We start from the raw sequence: 27,349 nt of genomic DNA, 5'->3' as shown, positions 1-27,349 counted from the left end.
AGGGTTAAGTGGAAGCTCATGAAGCTTCATTTGCTTCCTTGAGTAGAGGAAAATGTTGCAGAATCATGCAAGATTGTCAAACATAATGCATGTGTACAATGCCTTTTGTTATTATTATTTCTAATCTCTTGAATTTCTAATACCTTATTCTGGGTAATAAATTACATTGGGTTAACCTTTGTTCAATCCCTCTAATCTGCAAGGTGTCAACACTTAAGTTTTGAACAAAAGACAAAAAAGTGTACAGCAGGGTAAATATGTTCTGAGATGGGATATGACAGTAAAGGATGATAACATTGAACTGTGAACTGGAGTGAGGACTGGATACTCAGTAACTGCCCCAGAGCCAGACCTCCAATTTTTGGATTTTCTGTCTTGTCATAGCTTTTCTTTTCTTTTTGCACTTTGAACCTGGCTGCTGTAATTTGTTCCTTTTTTATCTACAGACCCAGTTCAGTAGCTGCAGAAAGATTTGATAATGTACAAAGAGTCTGGAGTTTCCACTTTGGCCTCCCTCTTCCTCTCTCCTCTGTACAGTGCTCTTTAATACATTATGTTTTGAAAATTTGATCTCTACCTACCTGATATCTTTAGCTGCACATCCTCCCTAGTGATGCCAGCAGAGAATTTTCCTTGTCTTGGGAGCTCTTCACTGCTCTTATAGTAAAATCATTTTTGCTTGTGCAAATGAAAATTGCTTGAAATGCCAGTATTAGTCTTGGCTCTCCAGTGCTTGTGAATGGACAAATACAGGAATAAATCAAATATTAATTTTGATTTCATCCTGTAGAAGCAAATTGTTCAGTTAGTTGGAGCAAGCAGCCTCTTTAAGGTGACTTCATTCTTGCTGGCTTTGGGCAAGTTAAAAATGGAGAAAATGCAGTGATGGTGGATCAACTGCCTTTAGAATATGTCTTTTCTGTAAAGGTGTTGGTGTGAGTGGGGAGACTTAGCCTAATTACCTATCTGCTTTTGCTGAAGGCTAAGGTACTTATTTGCATAGTAGGAGAATAAATGAATATGCTCACCAAGCTTGTGGAACAGCATTTTACTGGCATATAGTTATGTAGCCTAAGAGTCAGATGTACTGACTAAAATCTTACTATTTTTACCAAAAAATAGATTCATTCAGATTCATTGTTGAATCTATGATATTAAACTTTCAGAAAGCAAGAAGGGAAACTTAATCTGAAGAAACTGAGTTGTAGTTTCTAACAGTGCCAAGGATTTAATGCCTCATCCTAATTTCAAAGGATCTTCTGAGATTCACTGATACATCTTCATCACAATAACTCTGATTAAGAAAAATCTGGTCTTAGTCTGGAGAGGAGGAGAGTGTTCTGTTTTTGGAGTTGGTCATGCACTCCTATTATGTGTGGTCACTTCTTCCCTGCTCCTCCTGCCCCCAGTATTGGTGTGGCCAAACAGCAGTGCTCAGGTTGCACATGGCTCAGGACATCTCTCATGCATTTGTTCATCTGCTGATGGATTATACCAGTCAGCTCATTTTCCAGATTATTTTCCTCCCACAGGGGATCACACAGTGGAAAGGAGGCTCTTACAAGTCCTGATTTCAAGGCTCTGTGGTTACTACAACACTGCAATTGAGAAGAGTAAGGAATTGGGAAGAACACAAATCTCTTTTTCTGTTTACAACAACCCTCCTGAAGTAAAAGAAATGGCACACGAAAAGTCCCTGTTTTCTTTTGCTGTCTTATTCACCCAAGGTCTCTTTTGACAAGATCACACAAAAATTGTATTTTAGATATATATATATATATGATATGATATATAGATATGCTGTTCCCTCCTTAGCTGAGGGAGCCTTACAGCCCAGCTGCCTGTTCTCTTTTGTACCATCATGGTTATCATGTTATCCCTTTGTCCTGGCTATTTACTTGGCTCAGGCTTGAGGAGATGACTTGCCTCCAACTTCTTAACAAAATCTAAAGTTGTTTATTGTTTCCAGATCAACAAATCCCTCTGGACTGTTGACCTGTGTTTATGAAAGACTTGTGTTCAAGTGAAATGTGGAATAGAATTCTGCAGTGTTTTCACCACTTTGTCAGATCTGTTGAATCCATTCAGTTGGCAGATTACATTTGTTTTTCTCTTCCAAACAGAATTCTGCTTAAGTGTTTCAAGGAGTGGTAGATCTGTATATTGGTAAACACACATTCCATCCTGCTGCATTAAGGGCTTCTTTGCTGGGCTGTCTCCATTTATCCCATTGGCAATTGCAGTTGATGTTAGATATTCTGTCATCTGCTTTAAAAGCTTTATTTTTGGAAAACAGGAAAATTATTTGAGAATGTGTTTGTTCTTCATTACAAATTGTAAAAAGGAGAAGCACATCTCTGGAGTCGGGCTAATTTCTTAAAATTTAGATCTGTGTGAATTGTTAAATGTTCCTTAGTTTTTCTGTTATTTTGGCTCATTTTTCCCACAGACCCCTCCCTGAACCCATATCTAGCTCAAGGTTGCCTATTCAACATCCAGTGATGTTCACTGTTAGCTGCAAAGAGGATGGGAAAGGGATTATGGAGTGCATTCATCCAAAAGCCTTAGCAGATACCCAAGAAAGCTGGTATATAGTAATTTATCTTGTCATGAAGATGATAAAACACTTTCCCTGAGGATATTATATTTAAATAGAGTATTTGAAAGTTCTTCTTCATCAGTTGTGGTAGAAATGGGTTACTTAATCCAATTACACTCCTAATGTAAAGACTGTATCTTCATAAAAATGTCTTATAATTCCTACATTTGTTAGTAATTGCCAGTTTCTTTCCTGATACTCACTTTGAAACAAAGGGAACAGAAACCCCTTGAGGGAGAAAGGAACCTTTTCTTACTTGTTAAAGTAAGACCTTTCCTTGCAAAGGAACTGACACAGATTCCTCTGGAATGATGTCTTCAGTTCAGTGAGAGCTGCTTTTGGTAAATATTTGCATTTTGAAAACTTTGTTTCCACAGTGTGTTATTTTCTAAAGACTTGAGGGCAGGTAGGAAAGCAGAAGCTCTTCAAGGGAAGGGAATGAAAAATATATTCAGCCCTGTGTGGTACAAGGGCTGAGTAAATACAGTGAACTTGATGCAGCAGGTCTTTCATGGCTGAGGAAAGTTTGCTGTAAAACACAGCACTAAGCTAAATTTATGTTAGGATTGTGCAAAAAACCTTCCAACTGCATTGGAATTTTTACATTGCATTTTAAAGTGTGGATGTATAATAAAATTGCAAATGGAAGTTGCTAGTCCAAATTTACATAGTCCTTGATGGATCAAGAGTCAGAAGGGAGTTTCCTCATTTTGGATATCAGTGATAAGTGATAGTAGATATTTAATGGTTGCTCTTCACCCCTTTGATTTTTTTTTTTATTCCTTTTGTGCTACAATTGAAAATTGTGATTCATCTTCCTGAATATTAGCCAGCCTAAATATAAGCAACTTCTCAGGGTTAACTAGAACCCTGTTCTAGTAAGGTACAGAGCAAACAACTAAAGAATGGTTCAGTTCCTCTTATTTTTGTTACCTTGTGTGGGGCTAGGAAGGTCTGTCATTGTTTCAGGAATACATGAAGCACCCAGACAACCTAGATTGCAGCAGGAACTGTTATACAGCTGAAGCTGACAGTAATTCTGTGTTAATACCTACAGAGGTTTTGCAAAGCTCAGTTTGTACTAAAACCAGCTGTGTTTCAGGTGTGGATCCATCCCTGCAAGCAGAGAACAGAGTCCCAGGTTCTTCCCAAGCCACTGCTGGGGTATCCAAGCAGCAGAAATCCCGATCCACCAACTCGAGGGACGAGCGCTTCCGATCTGGTAAGGGACAGAGATACAGCTGAGGCATCACATGTCCTCAGAGGAAAAGTACACCTGAAAATGATACCTGCACCTACACACAAAGCTGGAAGTGCTTTGGAAGAGGTGAAGAGATCATTAATGTCTTTCAGGTTCTTTTTGTTTTGATGCATGAGTGGTTTTGTTTGTATCCGGCCTGGAGGAAATGCAAGAAGGGAAAGAGATTGTAGACCTGTCTTCTGATGTGTTTTGTTGTGAATTTTACCATGCTCAACAGTTTTTTCATATTTGCTGAGAAAACAAAATTGGGTTTCAAGTCTGTAGAACAGTTACTTAAAAATTTTGAAGACTACAATGTGTGAATTTGAGGGGTTTTTTTGCTTGCTTGTTTGGGTTATTTTGTTAAAGCAAGGTTATGTATTTATTGTAGCATTCTTTCAAATATTTCCTGGTTTAAAGCAAGTGCACAAAAAAAAGGAAATGTCACAATGGATATTCTACTTCATTTTAAATGGACACCACCATGACAAACCTGTTTTGGAAAATTGTGTGAAAATATTGATATCCTCATTGCATCCTGTTCCCATTGTTACTATTCAGGAGGTTGAAGTGCACCATTTCCCTGTGAAATTCCTTATCACAATAGTGAGGAAAAACAGGTGTTTGGAAGCTCTTGTCTCCTAAATACTTTTGGACTTCTAGCTGGATATTTTTCTGTTTGCTGTCCAGGGTGATTCCAGGTCTTGGGTTTGGGGATGAGAAGTGCAAGTGATGGCATGCACTGCACATCCTTAACAGGAGGCTGGTCCTGGGTCACCTTGTCCTGCCACTGCCTGGGCAGAGTGGTTATTGCATCCTGTTTGCCTTGCTGGTATGTAAAACCTTGTTCCAGAGTTGGAGCAGATGTGCCTTGTACAGTCCTTAGGGCTAATTGAATGATGAATGAGACTTCCTAAATATTCTGTGGTTATATACAGACTCCTGGGAAAAATGCCTGTATTCAGCTAGCCAGAGAAGAAACTTCTGAGTACCAGGGAGTATTGCATAGTGTCATAATTAGCTGAATGATATTTTTAAAAATACAAAAAAAAAGTGATTAAATTATAGAAATACATTACAGAAAATTATATTATCAAATATATTTAGAGTAAGATGTGCCATTGTTAAACTAACAGAAATAAAAATCTACAAGAGCAGAACTACAGCAGGAAATCCTTGGGAGGTAGTCCTTGGTGGGGACTGCTATGTCCCTCTGATGTTTCCTATCACTGCTCTCTAAGCTAATTTTTCATTAAATATTTCTGCCTAGAGCAAATTCTTTACTTGGAAATTTGGAAAGTTCTTAATTACAACACACATAATTGGATTTCTTTCTCCCATTATTGATATATGACAAGGCTTAAGGTGCTCAGGTGGTATCAAAGCCAAATAGTGACAGTTTTGTTTGACTTGGTTTAGGTTAAACTTATTTAGGTGTGTGCAAGGAAATGTAGATGTGACTTTCAGATGCCAATATCTATTCCCCTTTTTCCTCTGTAGTTTAAAAAAAATAATCAGTTTCTCTTTTTCTTTTCCTTCCAGTCTTTATTTCTTGTTTTCCTTTCTTCAAATCTCATCAGTTCTCCTATGTCTTTTTCAAGAATAGTTGATGAGGGGAGAATGCAGCTTTTCCTAGAACTGGATCTCTTTCTGGAGCAATTATAGATACTTTAGAACCATCAACATAAATTACTTAAAATAAGCAAGGAAGCAAAACAATTTTGTCTTTTTATACAATTAATCTGTCATTTACTCTCTGTAAGCACTTTTTTCTAATAGTTTCACAGAAGAGCTATGTATTTAAATCAACTGTATGTTTTTATCATTCCCAGATACTTGTCTTCAAACAGTAAATATTAACCAAAAAAATTCCAAAAGTGAATACTATTGACAAATACAAGCCTGCTGTCCAGACTTCAGCTGGAATAGTGTTGATTTTCTGATTAATAGCTGGTACAGTACTGTGTTTTTGATTTACAATGAGATTAATGCTCATATTTTATAATTATTTTTCTGAGTCTGTTACTATTTTTTATTATGATCATCATACACATTATTATTGCAGTTTAATTTACTTCAGATATTACTGCTCATATCTCAACTTATGGATTTTACCTTTTTCCAGGTGCCCTCCCCATCCCACCTAGGCAGTGCTTATTTCTTTACCTGTTGGTATTTTTAAATCCATGAGCAGCAGGGACACTGGTCAGCCTATAAATGTCATTTTTCCAGCTGTAGAAATTCTTCCTTCTCTGCCTAAGGCAGGGACAAGAATCATAGGATGATAAATGAGCAGAGGCTACAAATGGGAAAGAAAAATGCTCTTCTAATAGCTGGACAGTTTAGGAGCTGTAAGAGTTTAGGTGATTTATAGTCCACAACCTATTTTAGTTTTCCTCCCTTATCCTTTTTTAAGGACACATGGAAAGAAAGAAAATGAGAGTAGGTACAAGGAATAGGAGAGAAGATTATGTGGTTTACTACAACAGAAGGAGAAAATGTTGATAATTAATATTAATTGTTGATGATTGCTTAATAAAGTGCAGAAGCTTAGAAATACTTCTCTGAGACTTTTTACTCTGCTTTTGGATGGCAACATATTTTTTTCTCTCACTTTGGTACATATATTCTTTATGTTAATTAAATCTTGGGCTTGCTGTTCATCACTTCCAGTGATTACTGTTGAGCATTTGTGATCCCTGTTCTCAAAAATGAGGTGACACATTTGGTCTGATTGTAAGTGTTTAATTCCCTGAAGAAAACTGAACTCCACAGTTCTTACATGGTGAATCATTTTCACAGTAAATTTTGTTGAATTTAAGTAACAGACAGTGTAGAGAGCTTCTTTTTGCAATTCCAGTATCCAGTTAAATTTTAATTTATACTAATTTATGAATTTTTGTACCCTTAGCATTCTGCTTCTTTAAAATAATTTCATTTCTTTTATTGAAGTGTGTTTCATCATGTAGAAAAGCTCTTAAAGCAAAAGTGGAATGGGAACAAAGTGTTCCAGGGAAGTGAAAGCAATTACTTCATTGATTTGGATGAGAGAAGATGTTCCTACTCAGCTGATGTCCAAGGACAAGATATTATAAGAAAGATTTCAAGCCAGGAATAGATTTTAATGAGTATAGAGGGAATGATGAGTTAAATTGGCATGGAACAGAATAACATGGAACAGAATAAAAATTCATCCTGACTGTTTCCTGATTGCTTTTTTATCAGTTAATCTTGTCTGTTGCAGGTTTTGGGGAGGGAGTTAGCACTAGAGGAGGAGGTGGTGGTGATTTTGCCCTCTGGAAATGGAATAAAAAGTAGTTCCCATGCTTGCTCCCACAAATCTGTGTGATGTTGTGACCTGCCCTACTCTCTTTGTTAAAAAGCCCCAGCACACCCTTGCCTCCAACTAGGCCTTTCCATTCTCAAAATTCACAACTGTCTAAGAATGCTTTCATTTTTTTTATCTGCCACATTATTTAATGACTTAATGTATTTATATGCAGACTACAAATATTGTGTGTTATTTTGGTCTTTGGAAGACCTTTTCTACAGAAAAGCAATTTATGTTCCCCTGCTTCCTGTGCGATATTAATGTAACAAAAATGTCTTTTAAATTGCATGTAGATGTAGGCATGATGAAAGTGACTGCATCTCACAGTTACTGTCTCTTTCTAGAAATATTCCAGCTTAGTTTTGACTAGAAACTCTGCCAAAGAAATGTGTCCTGCAGAATGGGCATTTTGTCCCTATTTCTAAAGCTGCAAAAATAGCCTTGAATTGATATAGATTCCTGCTTGAACTTTCTGGAATTTCTGGATATAAAAGGTTTGCTTCTGGGTGTCTATGGGAATAAACTTCATTGGTGGACAATTACAGCTAAAACTAAGGATCAGGAGAAACCAAGACTTGCCAAAAAGCCTAGATGTGGGAATAAGGCAGGCAGATGTAAGAAAAGGGTAATTTTTAATTTATAAACCATCTATTATTAAATCCTTGGTGTGAAGGACAGCAGCAAAAATCTGACAGTTGACCCAGGACAGAAAAAAATATTATATTAAAGGGTAGAGATTTTACTGTTTTTTTTTTTTTTCCCCTTCTTAATTTTTTTCTCTCATAGCATCATCTTTGAACCTCCCATGTTGGTTGCACAAAAAAATTCTTCTTTGAGATAAGCATCTCCTTAGTGCATACCTGAGTCTTGTAAGAACACACAGGTGGGATAGTGTATTTGCATGTATACATATTTTAAATATTGCTTTGAACAGGTTATCTGCAGGGAGCTGCAGATTGAGAAGTGACATTATTGCTGTGAAGAACTGGTTGGTGTGTGGGGCCCTATGCCTTGGGATTTTTGTGATTTTTTTTAGAACTCATTTGGCCAGACTGAAGGGCATGTTCCTTGTGCTAAGCATGACCTAAAGAGGTACAGGACTGGTACAGAAATGGTACTTTTTAAACAAAAAAAACCCAAAAAAACAAACAAAAAAAAAGAAAAGGTACTGTAAAATACAGCATTTTACCTGTAGTCATCACCAAGATAAATCCCTGTAGTTCCAGGGATGGAGTAATTACATTACATTATATATTATATGTTAAGTTGTGTAAGTATATGTCTGTCACACACACATACCTTCAAATAGTTTCATACCTTCAAATTTACCTGTTACATATTTGCATCTTAGCAAAAGAATAGATGGATACTTACTGAAAGAATATGTATTTTCTTTCAAATTGAATAGTTAAATTCTGAAAACCTTGTACAGCAGTTTCCATGTAGAAGAAATGTGGTCAGCCCAATGCATAATCATATACTCACTTCTGGGTTCTGTCTGTTTACAGAGTTTGTCACACTCAGTAATGGCAATTTTTTTCTTGTACCCTCTGTCATTATTCTTGTTGTTACTGTTCATTTTCATATCTCATTGCTGTTTTCAGTACATTGTTCTTATCTCAACCCATTATCTTTGCCTTTTGTGCCTCTAAGTAATTCTCCTCTCCATTCTACCACAGAGAGGATGGAGAGGGGGCTGTGAGTGAGCAGTGCCTGTCTTGAAGTGTTTTTAGAGGGAAGACTAAATTGGAGACTGCCATTCCTAAACTGCAACAAGCTTATTGTAACTGTGTTTAAGTGTATACATGTTCTATTGTGCTTTTCATGTCTTTGAGTCTCAGGTGGTAAGTCAAAGTAAGTTCTTGGTCTGCCTCATTCCTTCTCAACATCTGTTCATTTTTCATGAATTTTCTTCCTGCATAAGTTTTAGCTTTTGACACTGTTCGAATGTAGATGTCGAAGAGAAAAAGCTGCTGAAAGATCACTGAGATAAAATTTAATGCATCTGCAGTGAGGTCTTGACTGAACATGGAATTCCTCTTTAATCTGAGTTTTGGCTTAAAAATTAGAAAAATTAAAATATAACTTTTGAGTCCCTTAGGGTAGTTTTTGCTTTCAGGAAAGTGAAAGCTCTGTGTGTCTTTTCCCTAATTCTTCATATAGAGTCATAGAATTTTGTTAGAGTTGGAAAATATCTCTAAGATCATTGAGCCCATTAGTGTTTTTTCTGTTTTTTATTACTTGCATTGTTTTGTGAGAACATCAAGAATGCAGGTACTTGTACTTCTTTTCCCTTCCTGGATTTTGAGGATAAAGAGACAAATGCTGTTACAAATTTACAGAATCTGCATTAAAATTTCCCCCCCAAATGAAAATAACTGATAGTTCAAAACTAACATACTGGGTACTCTGTAAGTGCAGTGTTTCTTTCAGGGTGGTTTCCTAAATGCTACTCACAGAGCATTTTCAGGCTGGTTTCATGAGGAAAGTGTGTCAGCTTGCCCCTGTTTATATTCTCCCTTAGCTTTGGAAGCCATTGCTTCTGCACTGGATTGGAGCTGGAGGCAGTGGTGCTGATTCAGTCCTCCTGATTAATTGAAATTCTAACCTGTTTGTTTGTTTGTTTTCTGTATAGATGTCCACACTGAAGCAGTACAAGCAGCACTTGCAAAATACAAAGAGAGGAAGATGCCCATGCCCTCAAAGAGACGTTCTGTCCTGGTGCACTCTTCAGTAGAGACATACACCCCTCCAGGTATATACTGAGTGAACACAGAAAATTAACAGAGCTGCCCATGGAAACTGTGGCTCTCCATCCCAGCAAATGTCCTGTGTATTTTTCCTCATGGTTTTTAGTGTCTTATCTAGAGATGGTGTAGCTGCTGAAAGTCCACATGAAAGCAGTCATAGAATGAACAGGTAATCTCACTCAGAGGAGATAATCTAGGCAAACATGTCAGAGCTGAAAATACCTCCTTTCACATTACAGAAGATTCTTCTTTTATAAGTTGAAGGAAATAGCAGAGCATTAAGTTGCTGCATTAATTGTGGAGCATTCATCAGGTGGTTACAACTATTCAGTGGTGAGCATATTGAAACAGTCTGAAAATCATAGACTATAATTGTTCAGATTGGTTATGGCAGAATACCTTCTTTAATTTTTAGGAGGAAAAGAATCTTCTGTTGTCTCACAATTAATTTTCTGGAGGTTAAGAAAATCATACAACTTACTGTGCTAGCAAGCCAAGTGGTTTGAGGCCAGTGTCTTGTTTTCAAAGAGGAGGGATTTCCTATGATGTTTAATTTTGAGAATGTGCATGTGTCTTTTGTAATGTAACCCAGGAACAGAAGCACATTGACTTGTAATGCCCTTTTCCATCATTTCTAGTTCTTAACTCCCTTCTCTAAAAGAAGAGTTCAGGTATGCCTTCCCCCTGCTTTTTGAGCTGTATTTCTTTTTGTTCTTCCCATTTAAAGAGAATTCCACTTTAGTTGGCTAGTCATACACTTAAGTATATTGTTTTTGTGGATTCTTCAATTATTTCATTAGTTAATAAACAGTAATCCTTTATGTTCTTATATATGGTCTTTCTTGGCCCCTAATGTTTTTGCCTAGAAGATATGCTAAGTATTTTTATTAAAGTATCTTTTTTCTGGGCTACTACTAAAAAGAAGCAGAGATGCTATGGAGAGAAAGTTAGGTTGTGTGATTAAAGCTGCCCTGCTCACCTGCAGAGGAGCACAGAGCATGGCAGATGGGGAACCCAAATAATCCCTTTCCCAGAGCCAGCAGCCTGTCCTAGACCCATCTGCACAAGCCCAGAGATGCACTGGGTACAGCAACAGGCAGGAAGGCAAGTTCAGGAGTCTGAGAAGGGTCAGGCTTGTCCCTCTGGGGCAGGTGTGGAGCCCATCAAGACCAGTCAGCACTAAAGCACCTTCTGGACTGGAGGGAGCACACAGAGGGGTGAGGGACACAGTGTGGGATGCAGGGCAAGAGTATTTTGGAGCTGTGTGAGTTTTGTTATGGGATGTTAATGTGAGGAAGTGGAGACAGGCAAAGGGACAGACTCAGGGAGGAACGAGGGGGAGGAAAACAGCAGGATGAGAGGATCCTGAAGGGCTGGTGGTGTGTTAATGGAACATGTGCCTGGCCATGTCCCTGAGCCTGCACTCCGTGCTGTACATGGGTGTACACAGCAAGATGAGGCATGGGGTCTGCATGTTTTTTGTGTGTTTGTGCTGCTGGAGTGTCACCTAACATGCCTGTGCAGGTGGTCAGCAAACAAACCAAGTGTGCTCACACTGGGATTGAGCAGGGTGCAGTAGCACCTTAAATAACAGGAGATGGAAGCTGGTGTGACCACAAGCCTGCTGGATTTCATAAACTATTTGAACAACACCCTCAGGCATATGGAATCATTCTTGGGGTGCTCCTGTGCAGGGCCTGGAGTTGGACTCAGTATTCCTCATGAGTCCCTTGTTAAGCTCTTTCTGGGAGAAGGTGTTATGAGATCCCCTCATCTCTGTAAGAGAATGAACCACTGGATGAGTTCTGTATCATAGGGAATGAGGACATTCAAAAATATTCTAGGTACTTCAGCTATATTAAATCATAAAAATAATTGTCTTTTTATGGACCTGCCTTTATTTGCTAAGTTAGCTCAGCCAGAAGGATCCAGTGTTGCAAAAACCTGAGTAGTGCTGAGCATCTAATCATGAGCCATTTACCTACTGTCTTGTCCTTGTATTTGCAGGAGTTAATGAAATTAAAACATGCTTTGGTATTCATTACTTCAGACTTACTTAGAACTTTGTTTCGAACTGCCACCCTCAGGTACCAGGAAGGAAGCATTGGAGTCACTTTCTTTACACTTAGGGTTGTGAGGCACTGTCCCAGAGAAGCTGTGGCTGCCCATCCCTGGAGGTGTCCAAGGCCAGGCTGGACAGGGCTTGGAGCAACCTGGGATAGTGGAAGGTGTCCTTGCCCATGGCAGAGGATTGGAATGAGATGAGCTTTAGGGTCTCTTCCCACTCAAACCATTCTGTGAATCCATGGTTGTCAGCACACTGTTCAGTTGAAATCCAGCTCCTGACTGGCAGTAAAGGAACTATTTCTATCACTCATCCAGCCAAAAACTTTAACATACTTTTGGTTTTGTCCTGTTGAGTCTCTGATCCTTCCTACACGCATTTCCTGTGATCAGAACTGGAGCTGAGCCTTCGTGTAAGACTGGCTCAAAGAGGGGTGGCTTCTGTCACTGTCTTGGGTCAGCTCCCAGCCAGGAAGAGCTGGAAGCCAAGCACACAGTTTTCTGTCACTGTTCTGTCACCACACACCAGGATCCATGGATTAACCCATGCCACTGCCACAGGGCTGCTGCTGGGGTGGTACTTCATGGTGTATGTTCTGATATTAGAATGCTTTCACCATGGAACCTTCATTTTTGTACACAGACTTCATTGGTCTTGAATCTGGGTAAGGAGACAGAGATATTATCAGTATTCTGTGAGAAAACTGCTTTTTCTGTAGTTTTATTTTTTCCTCCAAAGTGATTATAAATTGCAGACATGGTTTTGGATTTTGTTGGGTTTTTGTTGGTTTTTTTTTTCAATTCCTGGCTGCTCATAATCCTATCTTGTTCTGTGTTACTGGGGTTATTTATTTTTGCTTTCTGCCTAAAATAAAGGAAGGGTTACAAGCAATATGGGATGTTTGACTTCTGTCCAGGAGCAAATGAAGTCAGCTGCCAAAAGCTCCAAATGCAGCAGCAGACTGGAAGTATCACATGAGACATGGACCCAGGAATGGGGATGCACCATAGCTGAATCTTGTGAGATCTGGTTTTTTGGGTATTTTCATTCAAAATTGTCCTGTTTGATGAGGGAGGTCAAATAATGAGAAATCCACAATTTTAACTTTCAAAATCCATCAAGATAATGGAATTCTTATGAAATTTTTTTTTTGTTTTTGTGATTTTAGACTCCTAAGAGAAATTATTCTGACACTATTGGAAATGCACATATTATTGAAAATAAGAAAATTAAAGAGTTGAAATGTGTTGCCCAAGATGAGGAGTAGCTTTTTTTATGTTGCTTCAAGAATTTATATTGAATTATCTAGCTGAACAGTTGTAGCTAGATGAACAACTGTGTCCAGAGGATTAAGGAAATACCCCAAATTAAGGTTGCAGAATTTCTGATGTAACCCACCCCAGATATCCAGTCTGCACTCTTAGGGTATAGCAACAGATGTCCTGCCTTATATAATGCATGTGAAAGATCAAGTCATTAAAATTCAGCAATTTCTTTTATCAGGGCAAGATTTTTTTCTGTAATAAGACTTTCTGGTTTTCACTCAAAATCACATGGGATGTATTTTCTTGATGTTTAGAATGACCTTTTTCTTTTTTCTTGGATGGATAATAAATAAGGAAAGATTGCATGCCAAAGAGAAACGTCTGGAAAGTTGTAAGTTACTGGATGGTAATTAAATCAGGATCCCTTTGTCAGACTTCTAACAAGAACAATTATACATCTAGAATGAAAAGATGCTTTACAAAGCATTTCTGTGTATTACTCATTAATATCAGTTTATGTGGTTGAAATACATGAATGAAGTTCAATTTCATTGAACTTTAGAGCAGCGTGGTGTTTTTAGGAATTAGTTGTCAAAACAGTTTGTCAGAAGAATCAGAAAGTGAAGAATTCCCTTCCCCTCAAAACGAATAAAAAAGGAAAAAAACAGGGAAAAAATAAAAAGGTTTTTTATTTATTCAAGTGAGATGAGATAAAATTTACCTGTTCGGCACAGAAGTACTTTTTCAGTGGAATAAGGATGGGATGGGATGCTCAGTGATGGTACAAACCTTTTTTAACTCTCATTAACATCATTCCAAATGTTGGAGTTAACTGAAACTTTGCTCTGAGTGTGCTGTGACCCTGGTGTGGAAGCTGTGTTAAGGCAGAGAGCAGCAGCAATAGGGATGTATTTGTGAGTGAGACTGTCATTCCTTAGCACCGCCGTGGGGAGCGCGCTGCCGGAGCGCTGGGGGCAGGGCCGCGCTGCTGCTGCTGCTGCTGCTGGGTCATTGCCATTGCCACATGACAGGCCTCTCATCGTTATTTTGACCACAGACACCTCGTCAGCATCAGAAGATGAGGGCTCGCTGCGGCGGCAAGGGCGGATCGGCTCCACTCCGTTCCAGAGCCATTCCAACGTAGAGCCATGGCTTAACCGGGTCATTCAGGGCTCCTCCACCTCATCCTCTGCATCCTCCACCTCATCTCATCCTGGAGGGAAACCTGCTGCTGCTTCCAATACCGCTCCTGCCACCACTGCTGCCACTGTGCTTGCAGATCTCATGGCACACACGCAGATAGGTCAGTAAACCTGCCGCTGTGGAATGAAATCAGATTGCAAACAATCCCAAAGCAGGGCTAAACACAAAGGTCTTCACCAGGAGATGCCTGTGAATAGCCTTAAAAAGTGCAGTTCACAGACCAGGTAGGTATGATGGATGTGTATTTAACCCAGGCGAGTTGCTCATGAGATCTGAACGTGCATTCTTCTTGGTAAAATGCTTGCTTTACCAAGAAACTAAGGTTCAGTTTAGCAGAATTTCAAAGGATTCCTGGTTTTGCTGCATGCTTTCCAGTCTGCATGTATTTACCCTAAATAATGTCAGATTATGTATTTCAGATGTGATTCAGTTTGTAAGCACTCGAAAGATAGAAAAACACACAGGCTCTTTGGGAAAGTTGTGAAAACAGAGGTACTAATCATAAGGGAAATTTTGTGCTGTTTGTACAAAACCTTTAAAGAAACCTAATTTTTCATATTCCCATTTCCAAGCTTATTAATAAAGAGAAATTTGCAATTTTGTTTGTCCTTGGATGTAAGAAGGAGGTAATCTGTCACAGCTTCACTTTGAGCTGTTCTGGATTTCAAATTATGGATTAATAGATGTCATGTTTAACTCCTTAAAATTACAAAATCAATTTTGGCTAACCTTTTCTGCTTAACTGGGATTGATGGAATTCTTAATATAGCTGTAAAAACTTGCAAGATACACAAAATGTAGCACAGCATACATTGTCTTCTGTCTCATGACCCAGGCCAGAGAGACCTATCTATCAGGACTGTTTAATCAACAACATTATATGCAAAATCAACCTTACTATGAGTTCAGAGTCCAGCATTTAAGCAGCTGAATGTTGGGCTGTATGCAGGTTTAAAATTTCATTAATAGGAAATAATTATAATATCTAGAAGGAAGGAAGCAAGCTCAGGTATCATTAAGAGCTGATCTGTTAAAAATATTTCTAAAGATAAAATTTCCAATGCCTTTAACAAAGAAATAAATAGATTCATTTTCATTTAAGAATGGTCTTCCTCATTTTTGCAATGCTTGCCATGTTCTGTCAGTTTTCATTCCTAGCTTGGTAACATTCATGCATGGCCAGTATCAGCTCAGTTGGGACATTCTTCCTGTCTGCATGTACTTCTCCTAGCTCACAAGAATATGAAAATTTTCTCAGTTCTTACACTGCAAACTTTTATGATTCTTGATAAATACTCACGTACTTTCTAAAAAGGGCTTTGATTTCTTGTAGAGCATAGAAGAGTTTATTTATTTTTTCAGATAGTGTGCTGATACCAGCACTCTGAAAGGCATCTTACATATCTTAATTGTCATGCCCTATGTAAATATTCTGTATTTGGTTATGTATTGAATAGTTAGTCACACCTTTGAGATGTTGGAGAATTAAAATTTAGCAGCTTGTTCCCTTGCAGCTCATCTTCTCCAGCCTGCATTCTTAATGGTGAGTTCCAGCTAAGTTCCCAGGCAGTAAACTGCAGTGTTGGAAGTGCAAGGTTACAGTATTTAATGGAGTCAGAAATGTGCATTACTTTAAAGATGTTTGTCTTTCACTTAGTAGCAGCAAGGACAACCCTTCATGTTGGGGGGTGCTTTTTTCTTTTGTGTAATTTTTTTTAATAAATAAGGCTGGTGGTATGTCTTGATTTTTTTTCAAGATCACCGTATCAACTGTGTAGTATTTCCCACCTTAGCTTTTAGAGCAGATGGAAATACAGATCATGGTGGCTTTTAATTCTCTATCATATCCCATTTGTTCTTTCTTTGAACTCTGCCTTGTTGCATTTATCAATGTCTTGTCATCACTAATGCAAAGGTCCTTCAGTCTGAATCAATTAGCTTCCTGAAGTCACAAGTCTGCTCACACTTTTCTTTTTTTAATTCCTCACCACTTCTCTTACCCTGCTGTGCCATGGTATATCTGGATTATACAACCTAATAGCATGGGGTCTCATGGGCGTTTATTAATAAAATGCTCAAATGATTAATTAAGCTAATAAGCATAAATCCTGAACACTAAACCTATCCCTTCTCCATATATAGTGAGACATTGCTAGTCCCTGCAGGGTTTGTCAGGTGGGAAGTGGGACCCAGGTACACTTGTCTCTGTGGCCAGGTTGTATGCTGCAGGAAGCCTATGGTTTGGGACTTTGGGAAAGCCAGGGGAGAAAAAAAACAACCAAAAAGCAACTTCAGAAATATATAGAACAGAGGGAGAGCATATACATGAGACAGGTGTACACGTGAGTCCTGTGCAATGGTTATAAAGGTCAGCTTTACACAGTTGTCATCTTTGTGGTTACTGATTCCAGGGCATTTTTCTGAGAGGTGAAGTAACACTTTCTCCTTCATGTACCTCACCCACGTGAAAGGAATTTGGTCTTTGCAATGCAAACATTGCAGTGAAGTCCATTGGAAGATATGGGAACGGATTTAAATTTTTCTTCTGGTGATCCCTCTGAAACTGCTTAGAGCTGGACTTGTGGCTTGTGTGTCAGCTCTGGGAATGTGGGCCCAGTGCAATAAGCACTTGCTGTCTTGGGGCTGATGACTGCTTCAGAGTGGGGTATAATGTATGTATTTCACAGCCCTGCCCAGGTCTCCCTCTGCCTGGAGCATTTCTGGCAGGATTTGTGACATGCTGAGGTCCTCCAAAGGCTGTGTCTACAGAGGCAGCCCCAGCCCTAGGCAGCAGGGGTTTCTCCAGCTCTTCCCAGCTGCATTCCTGTTTTTACTCATCAGGATTCTGAATATTTCAGTCCTCTTATTCTTGTTGTCCATTGTTCAAACACATCTCAAAAATACTGCCATTTCCTAACTCATTCCATTCAAAACCATTCTATAACCTTGGTTCCAGTTTTGGAATGATGATAGCAACTTCTTACAGGGGCAGTTAGTGATAGGACAAGGGGGAAAGGTTTTAAATTTTAAAAGAAGAGAGACTCTGATGAGGAAGAAATTCTGTGAGAGTGGGGAGGCACTGGCTGGCACAAGTTGCCCAGAGAAGCTGTGCCCCATCCCTGGAAGTGTTCAAGGCCAGGTTGGATGGGGCTTGAAGCAACCTGATCTGGTAAAATTTTGTCCATGGCAAGAGGTGGGAGCAGGATGAACTTTGAGGTCCCTTCCAAGCTGAACCATTCTGTGACATTCCCTAAGCATTGCTGTAGAGCCAGGAAACGGGGCAGAGCTCCAAGCAGGCTTGTGCCTCTGGGTTGTAAGGTGGTTCTCACCCTGTGAAATAAGCAGTGTAAGAAGCAACTTTGATTCTGTTGATTCTTAAGGTGTCTGATGAGCTCCTCTATCTGTCTTGCATTTCTGCAGAGAACCACTCTGCCCCCCCTGATGTGACCACTGGCCTGGTGGAATACCTGCACCACGAGCGCCCACAGGTCGCATCCGTGCGAGGAGTGCCCAGAGGCTACAGCAGCAGCATTCTGGAAACTGCAGATGGTGATTGCACTATAGACCTCCCACCTTTCCCCCTTGTATATATATATCTTCATATGCATCTTAGTTTTGTATTGCCTCAGAACTTTAAATTTTGATACATATAAAAATTTATATTTATCACATACAAATGAAAATCGGCATTTAACATGTTTTGCATTGTGTTAATTCTTACAAGCCCTGTAAAATATTGAAAGATTCACTCATTTTTTCTAAGCATTCTGATGCTGTCAGAATAGAATGAATGTTAAGGTGTAGTAAATACCTCGATTCCTGAAGAAAAGGGCATTCTTCATGTTTCAGTTAAAATCTCATGAAGGCATCAGTTGATTGAAAAGCTAAAATAAAGTGTGAGAAGGTATCTGCATCAGCCAGGTAGCCAGGGAACAGCATTGTTTGAAAGCAAATAAATCCATGGTGGAAACTCTTACTGATTAAAGCTGTTTTCTTCCAAACAAGGTACTTGTCCTGAATGACTTTTCCACCTGAAAGTTGCGTGTTTCAGTGTATTTTGGTAATATATGATAAATAATAAATCTTTTCTGTTTGGCAGGTGTCCCAGTGAATAGCAGAGTGTCCTCTAAAATCCAACAGCTGCTAAATACCTTGAAAAGACCGAAGCGCCCACCTTTGAAGGAGTTTTTTGTGGATGATTTTGAAGAGCTGCTAGAAGGTTAATTTTCTTTCAGATACATTTTTTACTCCTTGTGTAAGTGGTTCATGACAGAACTGATACTTAGCAAGTGTTGGTTTCTTTTTCTCTTCTCAGTAGAAAACTGGTCATGGTAGAATTAATACAGTGGAGAGAGAAAGGGTGTATGTTATTACAAGTGGAAATCTTTAACCCAACCCTCCTACTCAGAGTGACATTTCTGAGCAGCTACCACTAGAGTTCCCCTACTATTGGTTTGAAACTTACAAGATACAAGTTTTTGTGATTCTAGTCTTTTGCTGAAGTTTCTCCAGATGAACTTCCATTGAGGTGCATGTAATTGAGGAGACACCACTTGGAACCATTCATTTTACTGGTTATCTACATTGAGTGTTTGCTAACTTCAACCAGGAATTTGCTCACTAAGATCAATATACTTCACTTTCTGGAGCAGCTTAGAGCAGGATTTTAACAGAAAGCCTTTCTTTAAAAATGTGTTGTTAGACAGGCATACTGTCATTTTTCATCACTTGTTGAGAATTCAGTGCAGCAAAAAATATCAGTATTCAGTATCCAGGCATCACTGAAGCTGTTGTCTCTGATAACCCTTCTTGACTTGGTGAAGGCTTTCATTGAAATAGATGTGGAGAACAAGCAGCAGAAAACAAGAGCTTTCCAAAGTAGAAAGAAGTGGCCTAGAGATTCAAATTCTAATATTTCAATAATGTGGAATCACAGCTCTGAAGTGATGGTCACTGTTTTTTGGGAAGCCAACAGATGATAAGCATAGCATTCATGAAGCAGAGGAGAAGTAGTGATAGCTGTGAGGAAAAGGTGAATGGTTCACAAAACAGTCTGTGAAGTGTAACTTACATGTTTTGTACAGATTGACATTTCCCTTTTACTGTGCTCTGCTTTTAGTGCAACAGCCCGACCCAAATCAACCAAAGCCTGAAGGAAATCAAGTGAATGTACTTAAAGGGGAACCCCTGGGGGTTGTGACCAATTGGCCCCCCTCCCTGCTGGCTGCCCTGCAGCGCTGGGGAACCACCCAGTCCAAAGCCCCTTGTCTGACAGCGTTGGATACCACTGGGAAAGCCATCTATACCCTGACCTATGGTACGTGATGGAGCCAGCTGGGGGAGGAATTAGGTGTTCATCATGAAACACCAGTTTGTCTTGCTTCAGAAGGACTGCCTGTGCTTGTAGCACATGGCTGGAGATTGCTGTAGGAATGGAAATTATTAATTCATTGTATATGAGAAACGTTTTTAAAGAAGTTAAGGAAGAGAAAATGTTGATTGCAAAATATACTGAGTCTTTCCAAGCGGCTGTTTGTAAATCTCTTAGAATTGTGTGGGTTTTTTCATAAAAGAGCACTAAAAATAGCTCAGTGTAAACTGGGAGGTAGAAACAGATGACTAAGAATGCACTCTTCACATTCCCAGGGGAGACATTCCATTTTAACATCTTGCACAGCCTTATAAAGAAGACTCATACCTCAGGAGCATAATCAGGGTGTGAATGGTGGGAAGTGAAACTTGCCTGTAATAATGAACCAGAAGTATTATAGTAAATTGCATTTTTAGGGAAAATAACTGTGTCCTGCAGGATAGCTCAGTGCAGCATTTCATTGTATAATATGTTAGAATGTTGGACTTCATTGTTTGCATTCTCACAGATGAAGGATGCAGGAAATATAGCTGAGCAGCTGCAGTAATTTAATTACTCTACAGTGGAACTTTGACTGTTGTTTAGAATATCATGTTTAGTTTTACATTTAAAATAGAAAAAAAAGAGAAAGGTAAACCAAAAAGAAGCCAAGTACTAAACTGAACTTGGACTTTGCCAGCTGTTCTGATACAGTCATGCTTAGTGCATGTGTGAGGGACCATGTGTTAAAATTTTAGTTTCTACTTCCTAATTTCTTCTTTCATTCTTCAGGCAAGCTGTGGAGTCGAAGCTTGAAATTAGCCTATACCCTGCTAAACAAGCTAACCACTAAGAATGAGCCCCTGCTGAAGCCTGGAGACAGGGTAGGCTCTGTTGGAAGTGGTCCCTATGGATGAAATAGTGAGGAACAGCTTTAGCTGAAGAAAGCCTTGTAATAAAATATTGTAATAATTATTGTGAAATCATCAATACTGTGACTTATACATTGTCTCAATACTTAGTATTTCTCTACCTGGTTATCTGTGAATCTGGACATTGATGTGAAAATCTGGTTCCACAAATTAAAAAAAAAACAGCCCCCTCTCTGCCAAATGACAAAATATACATATTTTCTTATTTTACTGTATTTCTGTAGGTAGCTCTCGTATTTCCTAATAGTGATCCAGTTATGTTTATGGTGGCATTTTATGGATGTCTCCTGGCAGAACTTATTCCTGTCCCAATAGAAGTTCCACTGACAAGAAAGGTAGGCAAATACATTCAGAATTTATATGATTTGTTAAACAAATTAAGTGCTTGTCTCTGTGTGTGTATGTCTAAATCCTGCAGTCCGTACATGGGGTCTTTCAGAGCCTGCTCTTCAGAAAGCATCTGGAGGACTGTTCAGTGTACATTCTGTGCTTGGAATTGTATTCAATATTTAGTTAAGGAATGGGGGAAATAATATTAAGCTAGTGATTTAAGTGTTTTAGGGTATGTAATGGTAAAAACTATTCTAATTCATTATATTTAAAAAAATGTGTGGAAGTATTTATCTGATTTTATCAGAGAAAGGTTGTCTTTTCAGTTCTCTTGCTGAGTAATGAGGCAGGCAGAGACACACCACAGTTACTGGAAATACAGGTATAATCCTACACACCTGGGGATTCTTAGTAAAGAGCTGAAAAGCTACAGGCTCTGCTCCTCAGTGTTTCAGGACTCAGACAAAGCATCAAACCAGTTTTTTGTTTTAGCAGAATTTATAAACATCCCTACTGGTTGGGGAGGAATGTACAGCCATTGCTTCTGTCACTGCTTTCCTTACTAGATCTGCTGCAAATCTTAGCTGGCACTAAGCAAAACTAAATTTTCACAGTCATTTAAAGGGCCTGTGGGATAGACTTCTGTTTTTTCCTGTGATATAAATAGACTTAATGTTTTCTAAACATTAGGAACTTACAACAAACTGTCCAAAGCTTTGTTATTTTTAATTTTGCTATTTCTTTGTTTCTCTGCAGGATGCTGGCAGTCAGCAGATTGGGTTTCTTTTGGGCAGCTGTGGAGTCACGTTAGCTTTAACCACTGATGCCTGTCAGAAAGGCCTCCCAAAAGCTCAGACTGGAGAGGTGGTGACTTTCAAAGGTGTGGGTTTATTTTTTATGGCATGAGAAACAGGTATATTCACTGTTGCTGTCAAACTGCAGCTTTGGGTTTGCTTGCATGGTTCTTACACATAAAGAGCTGCCTTGATTGTCGTGGCAGTGCTTTGTGCTGTTTCTTCCTCTCCTGCAGGGGATTTTGGCTTTGCTTGCCTCCTGTCATTATCCCTGAATACTGGGGAAAAAACTTTAGATTTTTGGAACTGTGGTGACAGTAGCTTTTCTTTTTCTTTGAAGGCTGGCCTCGTCTCATGTGGTTTGTGATTGATGGGAAGCATCTGGCAAAGCCAGCCAAGGACTGGCATCCACAGGTCCGGGATGCCAGTGCCGAGACTGCTTATATCGAGGTGATCCAGTGCAATGTGATAACTTCTATGGGTACTCTGGGATACTTTGTCATGTTTTCTTTCTTTAAATTCTCCATGCAATAAAAGAAATGGCTACAATATTTTAAACTGTGAAACAAGAATGTTTCCACCAGACTGCCATCACTTGAGTGACTGTGTGGAGTTCAGGTAGAAGACTGGGGATAATAAACAGCATATTCTGTGGACATAAACATATATTTTATGCTAGCTATTTGATTTTTAAAAAGCTGAGTTTTTGTAGTATGTTTTCAATTCACTACTATAAAGTTGCTTGGTTTTGCTTTTAATCTAATGCTTGCATACACTTTCTCTTCTCAGTACAAAACAAGTAAAGAGGGAAGCACAGTGGGCATTACTGTATCTCATGCCTCCATGCTGGCACACTGTCATGCACTGACTCAAGCATGTGGTTATTCAGAAGGTAAGGGAGATAGGTGTAACTGACAGCTTTGCATCTTCTGATAGTTTATGTTGCATAATCATGTCTGCTGTTTTCAGAGAACTTTAGAGTAGTAGCTTCAACTGCAAAGGGAAAGACAAACTTCCTCATTCATAAAGGGTGTGATGTGTGAAAGCATTAAGCCACTTAAGAAATCGTAATCGAAATCTTCCTCTTACCTAATCACAAAACAACATCTCCCCAGGCATCTGAATGTTATGAGAGATCTGCTTGTTTGCAGTCTTTCTTCCAATGAGCAGCCAAGAGCTGCACTTGGTTTTGACCATCTGCATAAAGTTCATCTGTGCTACCATTTGACCAAGTACTTTCCTGCATACATCCATCCTACATCAGTGATAAGTTTCACCTAATCAATTCAAGATATCCCTCAAAAATTAGGTTGAATCCTTGATTTAAAATGTTTGGTTTTTACTTGTTTTCTTGAATCACATAAGATACTCAGATTCCACAGAGAACATATTCAAGAAAATTTAGTAGAGCCATGGTGACATTTCTTACTGGATCTAATTCTTTCAAATACAGATTAACTTTTTCAGTTCAGCTGAAGAAGTTTGCTTGAAGACTGAATCTTCAGTCTGCCTAGTTCAAACACACATGGAAAGGGGTATTATAATAAATCAAGGTCTTAAATACCTTGTAATATTCTAGTTTAGCAATCATAATTCAAAAATTATTGCAATAAGTCAAGTAAACCACTTGGAGATTAAGCAACCTCTTTGTTGCAGGCAACCGAGCTCTGGTTCTTTGGCAGTCATGGAAGTTTCAGAGTTGCTTTAACAAATATTTGTAGTTCTTAAGTATTTTATAAATATGCTTTTTAAATATTATATTTTTCTCCTTCACTTTCAGCTGAAACACTAACAAATGTCTTGGATTTCAAAAGAGAGGCTGGCCTTTGGCATGGAGTGTTAACGGTGAGTATTGCAATAAAGGCAAACAACTGCAGCAGTTTGCTTCTTTCATTGGTAGTGTACTGGTATCAGAATTAGGCTATAAATTCATCAGTGCTCTCAAATGTTTTTTGTTTCAATATTTATATTTTTCAGAATAAACGGTTGCTTTTTCAGTAACTTGTGTAGTTTATTTTTTCAGAGTATAAGCATGGTTTTCACTACCAGTTAACTGTAAGACTTATGCTGTAGCTGTGATGGTGGGGATGTTTATTTAAGCATTGTTACATGTTCTGTATTTTTTAAGATACTTGGAAGTTTATTTTTAATCTCTTTCTTGTAGAGTGTTATGAATAGGATGCATGTCATCAGTATTCCCTATGCATTAATGAAGGTTAATCCACTTTCCTGGATACAGAAAGTCTGCTCATACAAAGGTACCCTAAAGGTTGTTTTAATTCACCCATCTCTTTTGGGGTTATTAAAAACAAATGAAATTGTTTGTGCAAAATGTCTTTGTACCCCACTGAGTGTCCCATTTCAATATTCTGTGTGCTCACAGATTCACTGATGAGTGACATTGATGGCTTCATCTGAGAGACCTTTAAAGAAACTGTTTATTGGTATTTGCATTTATAGCAAACATTCACATTCTATGATCAAGTCCATCTGGAGACACTGAATATACATGTGTTACAGTAGTTGAATATTTGGTGTTTGTATTTGTTTTCTACATTTAGAGTGTCATAAATTTTGTGTGTAGTTTCATAAATCTGTGTAAACACACAAGAATACTTACAGAATTTTATAATTGGTCTTTATTTTGTTCTGCACACACAGCATAATTCTTGTTTTGATTTCCAGCCCGTGTAGCAGTAGTGAAATCCCGTGATATGCACTGGTCACTTTTGGCTCAGAGGGATCAGAGAGATGTCAGCCTGAGCTCCTTAAGAATGTTAATAGTGGCAGATGGAGCCAATCCGTGTGAGTATGGATGCATTTCCTGAGTGTCAGTCTTGCCAAGATTCTGTTTGTTGTAAGCCCTGTGTCAGAGCTGATGCTTGGGGAGTTAAGCAGTTTATTCTGTAGTAAAACACTATTTGTGTGCCACTGCTTTTTCGTTGTTGTTTGCACTTCTGAGCTATTACCAGTGTAAATTCATTTTTTGAACAATGTGTTTTCATTAGTGCTATACTTTTCCATTAATTGACTTGAAGTGATACCTACAAGACATAAATATAGATAAAATCCAATTTGTGTCAAGTGCTAGAGGCCTGATAGAATTTTGGGGGTATGGCAGAAGCATTTGATACTTAAGTGCTGTGACCTCTATAAGAAACAATCAGGTAGGAGATGTATAAGAAGTTGACATAAAGTTACCCTTAGTTACAAAGTATTCTGATCCCTTAAGGACTTTCCATGATACTCAGTGCTGGTGAGTGCTGACACGGGAGGAGTATGCAGTTGGGAATGTCATTCAGTGTAGTTGTCAGTCACTAGGAGTTCTTCCAAATCTACTCTCTTACAATGAACTGGAATGCCTTTCATACAGTTTGAAAGAATATTTGGTTTGTACATGGATGCAACAGTATTCTTATAACTGAGCTGAGAGTGAGCACAGACTTTGAATTCCTGCAGCTCAAGCTTTCCTGCTCTTAGAAGAATGTTTCTAATGATGTGATGGTTCTTTCTAGGGTCAATATCTTCCTGTGATGCATTCCTGAATGTATTTCAATCCAGAGGTTTGAGACCAGAAGTAATCTGTCCCTGTGCTAGTTCTTCAGAGGCACTAACTGTTGCTATTCGCAGGTAATTCCCTTTTCTGAGAAATGAACTGAAGCTTTTCCTGGCTGTTGAAATGTGTCATAGAATCACAGAATGCTTTGGGTTGGAAGGAGTTCAAACCCCCTGCCATGGGCAGGGATAATTTCCACTACACCAGGTTGCTCCAAGCCCTGTCCAGCCTGGCCTTAAACACTTCCAGGGATGGGGAATCTCATGTTAAGATTATAGTCAGAAAATATCATGACCCACACAGAGATGCCCAAAGACCTTGGCAAGGGAAATATGGAGCTCACAGATGTCTCCTTCACTGAAGAATGGGTGAATTTTGTTTGGTTTCTTTAAAAAGTTTAATATTTTCTAAGAATAGTCAGGCAGGAGGTGTTTTTTTGTGCTTTGGGAAAGCAAGGTGTCATCCTCACTGAAATTATTGGAGGACCTTTTAAAATGCCCCCAAAGCAAAACTTACATTTTTGGGAGGAAGATGGTGAATCCTCAATCAGTTGCTTATGTATGATGATTTGTAAACAGTGGCCTAAAATTAAAAAAAAAAATTATTTGTAGCTATTATGAAAAATACTGTTGGATTTCTGGAGATAACAGGGGATGCTCTGAGAAAAAGAAATACTTTAATTATTAATAGACATGGATGGGATATGCTGGAATTTTTTAATAGAGGTTCTGATCAAAATGTGCTTTTTCAGGAAGTCAACTTCAAGAAAACTTGGAATAAAAAACTTTGACATTTTGGAGAGTTTTGTTTTAGGTCTTTTTTCATTTAGTTGCTATACAAGTCTTGAACTCTTGTTTGTTCAAAGTGAGAAACCATTCTTTTTCTTAAGCTTACCAAGCCTGAGAAACCAGCACAATGTTTTTAGTGACCCTGTCACTAGTATTGGTCTGTTGATTCATATCTAACTGGACTTTCTGTCTTCCAGACCTTCTGAACTGGGTGGTCCCCCTCCAGGAAAAGCAGTGTTATCCATGAATTGTCTGAGTTTTGGCGTGATCAGAGTGGATACAGAGGAGAAGTTGTCAGTGTTAACTGTGCAGGATGTTGGGCAGATCATGCCTGGAGGTAGGCAAGCATTTTGTATAACTTTCAGCATCTTCAAAATAAGTCATTTTTACTACTACACTTGTGTGCATGGAATAAATAAAAATGTTAAGTACCTATAAGGTAGTATGAGTTATGTTTTAACACATTATCTGATAAACACATGATGGGTTAGAGATTCATGCACAATAAATCCAAATGACCATAGGTTATGGTATGGGCAAATGCTTTTGGCTTGTTGCAGAATTGTTTTTAGAATGGAGTGGAATAGAATAGAATTGAATATTTCAATTGAAAGGGACCTCATCTCAAACCCTGCAAAGGTGATGGAACCACTAATTCTGCAAACTATTTTCTCGTGCCCATGGAGAGCAAGAAAGTGATCTGGAGTAACCTGGATTAAACTATTTCCTGTTTGCATCTGTTTGCAACACTGTGGTTCCTGAATTAGGTAGAGCTGGGTTGTTCCTCAGCCCAAAGAGACTTTGTCTCATCCTATTGTTCTCATTTGAGACTCAGCTGCATTTGGAGAGGAGAGCACTCTGAAGAAGGTTAGTAAAGGTAGAGTGCCAAACCAAAGCTGAGACTGTGAACGGTGGGGTGAAGGACTGGACACTTGGTGCTATCTGCTCCAACTTTTAGGCTGGCAGTTCCGTGGCACTGTCTGTGCTGCTAGTTTCAGGTGCTGTCCTGACCTGTTCTGGTGTGCTTGGAGAGGATGAAATACAGATTTTTTTTTAATTCTCCTCACCTCTCAAGTTTATTATGTAGTTACCAAAGAACCTGATTGATTCTGGTCATGCCCTTGGGCTTTGATACTCTTGGTCTCC

General features: G+C 38.8%; 1 protein-coding gene across 2 annotated transcripts in view; it reads left to right on the top strand.

Moving 5' to 3' along the window:
- Positions 1 to 27,349, top strand: part of DIP2A (disco interacting protein 2 homolog A) — a 71,859-nt gene that overhangs the window by 21,837 nt on the left and 22,673 nt on the right. For both annotated transcript variants that reach the window (XR_013774889.1, XM_079311183.1), the window contains exons 3-18: positions 3,702 to 3,821; positions 9,806 to 9,925; positions 14,308 to 14,553; positions 17,874 to 18,002; positions 18,553 to 18,672; positions 19,573 to 19,770; positions 20,596 to 20,687; positions 20,960 to 21,070; positions 21,822 to 21,945; positions 22,200 to 22,309; positions 22,649 to 22,751; positions 23,640 to 23,704; positions 24,024 to 24,117; positions 24,545 to 24,664; positions 25,375 to 25,489; positions 26,401 to 26,540. Coding sequence is in view for 1 of the 2 variants with exons in the window: in XM_079311183.1 (XP_079167309.1) it covers positions 3,702 to 3,821; positions 9,806 to 9,925; positions 14,308 to 14,553; positions 17,874 to 18,002; positions 18,553 to 18,672; positions 19,573 to 19,770; positions 20,596 to 20,687; positions 20,960 to 21,070; positions 21,822 to 21,945; positions 22,200 to 22,309; positions 22,649 to 22,751; positions 23,640 to 23,704; positions 24,024 to 24,117; positions 24,545 to 24,664; positions 25,375 to 25,489; positions 26,401 to 26,540 (2,007 nt within the window). In the remaining variant the exon portion in view is untranslated. The remainder of the gene's footprint in view (positions 1 to 3,701; positions 3,822 to 9,805; positions 9,926 to 14,307; positions 14,554 to 17,873; positions 18,003 to 18,552; positions 18,673 to 19,572; positions 19,771 to 20,595; positions 20,688 to 20,959; positions 21,071 to 21,821; positions 21,946 to 22,199; positions 22,310 to 22,648; positions 22,752 to 23,639; positions 23,705 to 24,023; positions 24,118 to 24,544; positions 24,665 to 25,374; positions 25,490 to 26,400; positions 26,541 to 27,349) is intronic.

The sequence above is a fragment of the Erithacus rubecula genome, assembly GCF_903797595.1.
Source record: "Erithacus rubecula genome assembly, chromosome: 8".
Taxonomy (NCBI): domain Eukaryota; kingdom Metazoa; phylum Chordata; class Aves; order Passeriformes; family Muscicapidae; genus Erithacus; species Erithacus rubecula.
Note: the sequence above shows the minus strand (reverse complement) of the source record. Positions and strands in the feature narration are given on the sequence as shown.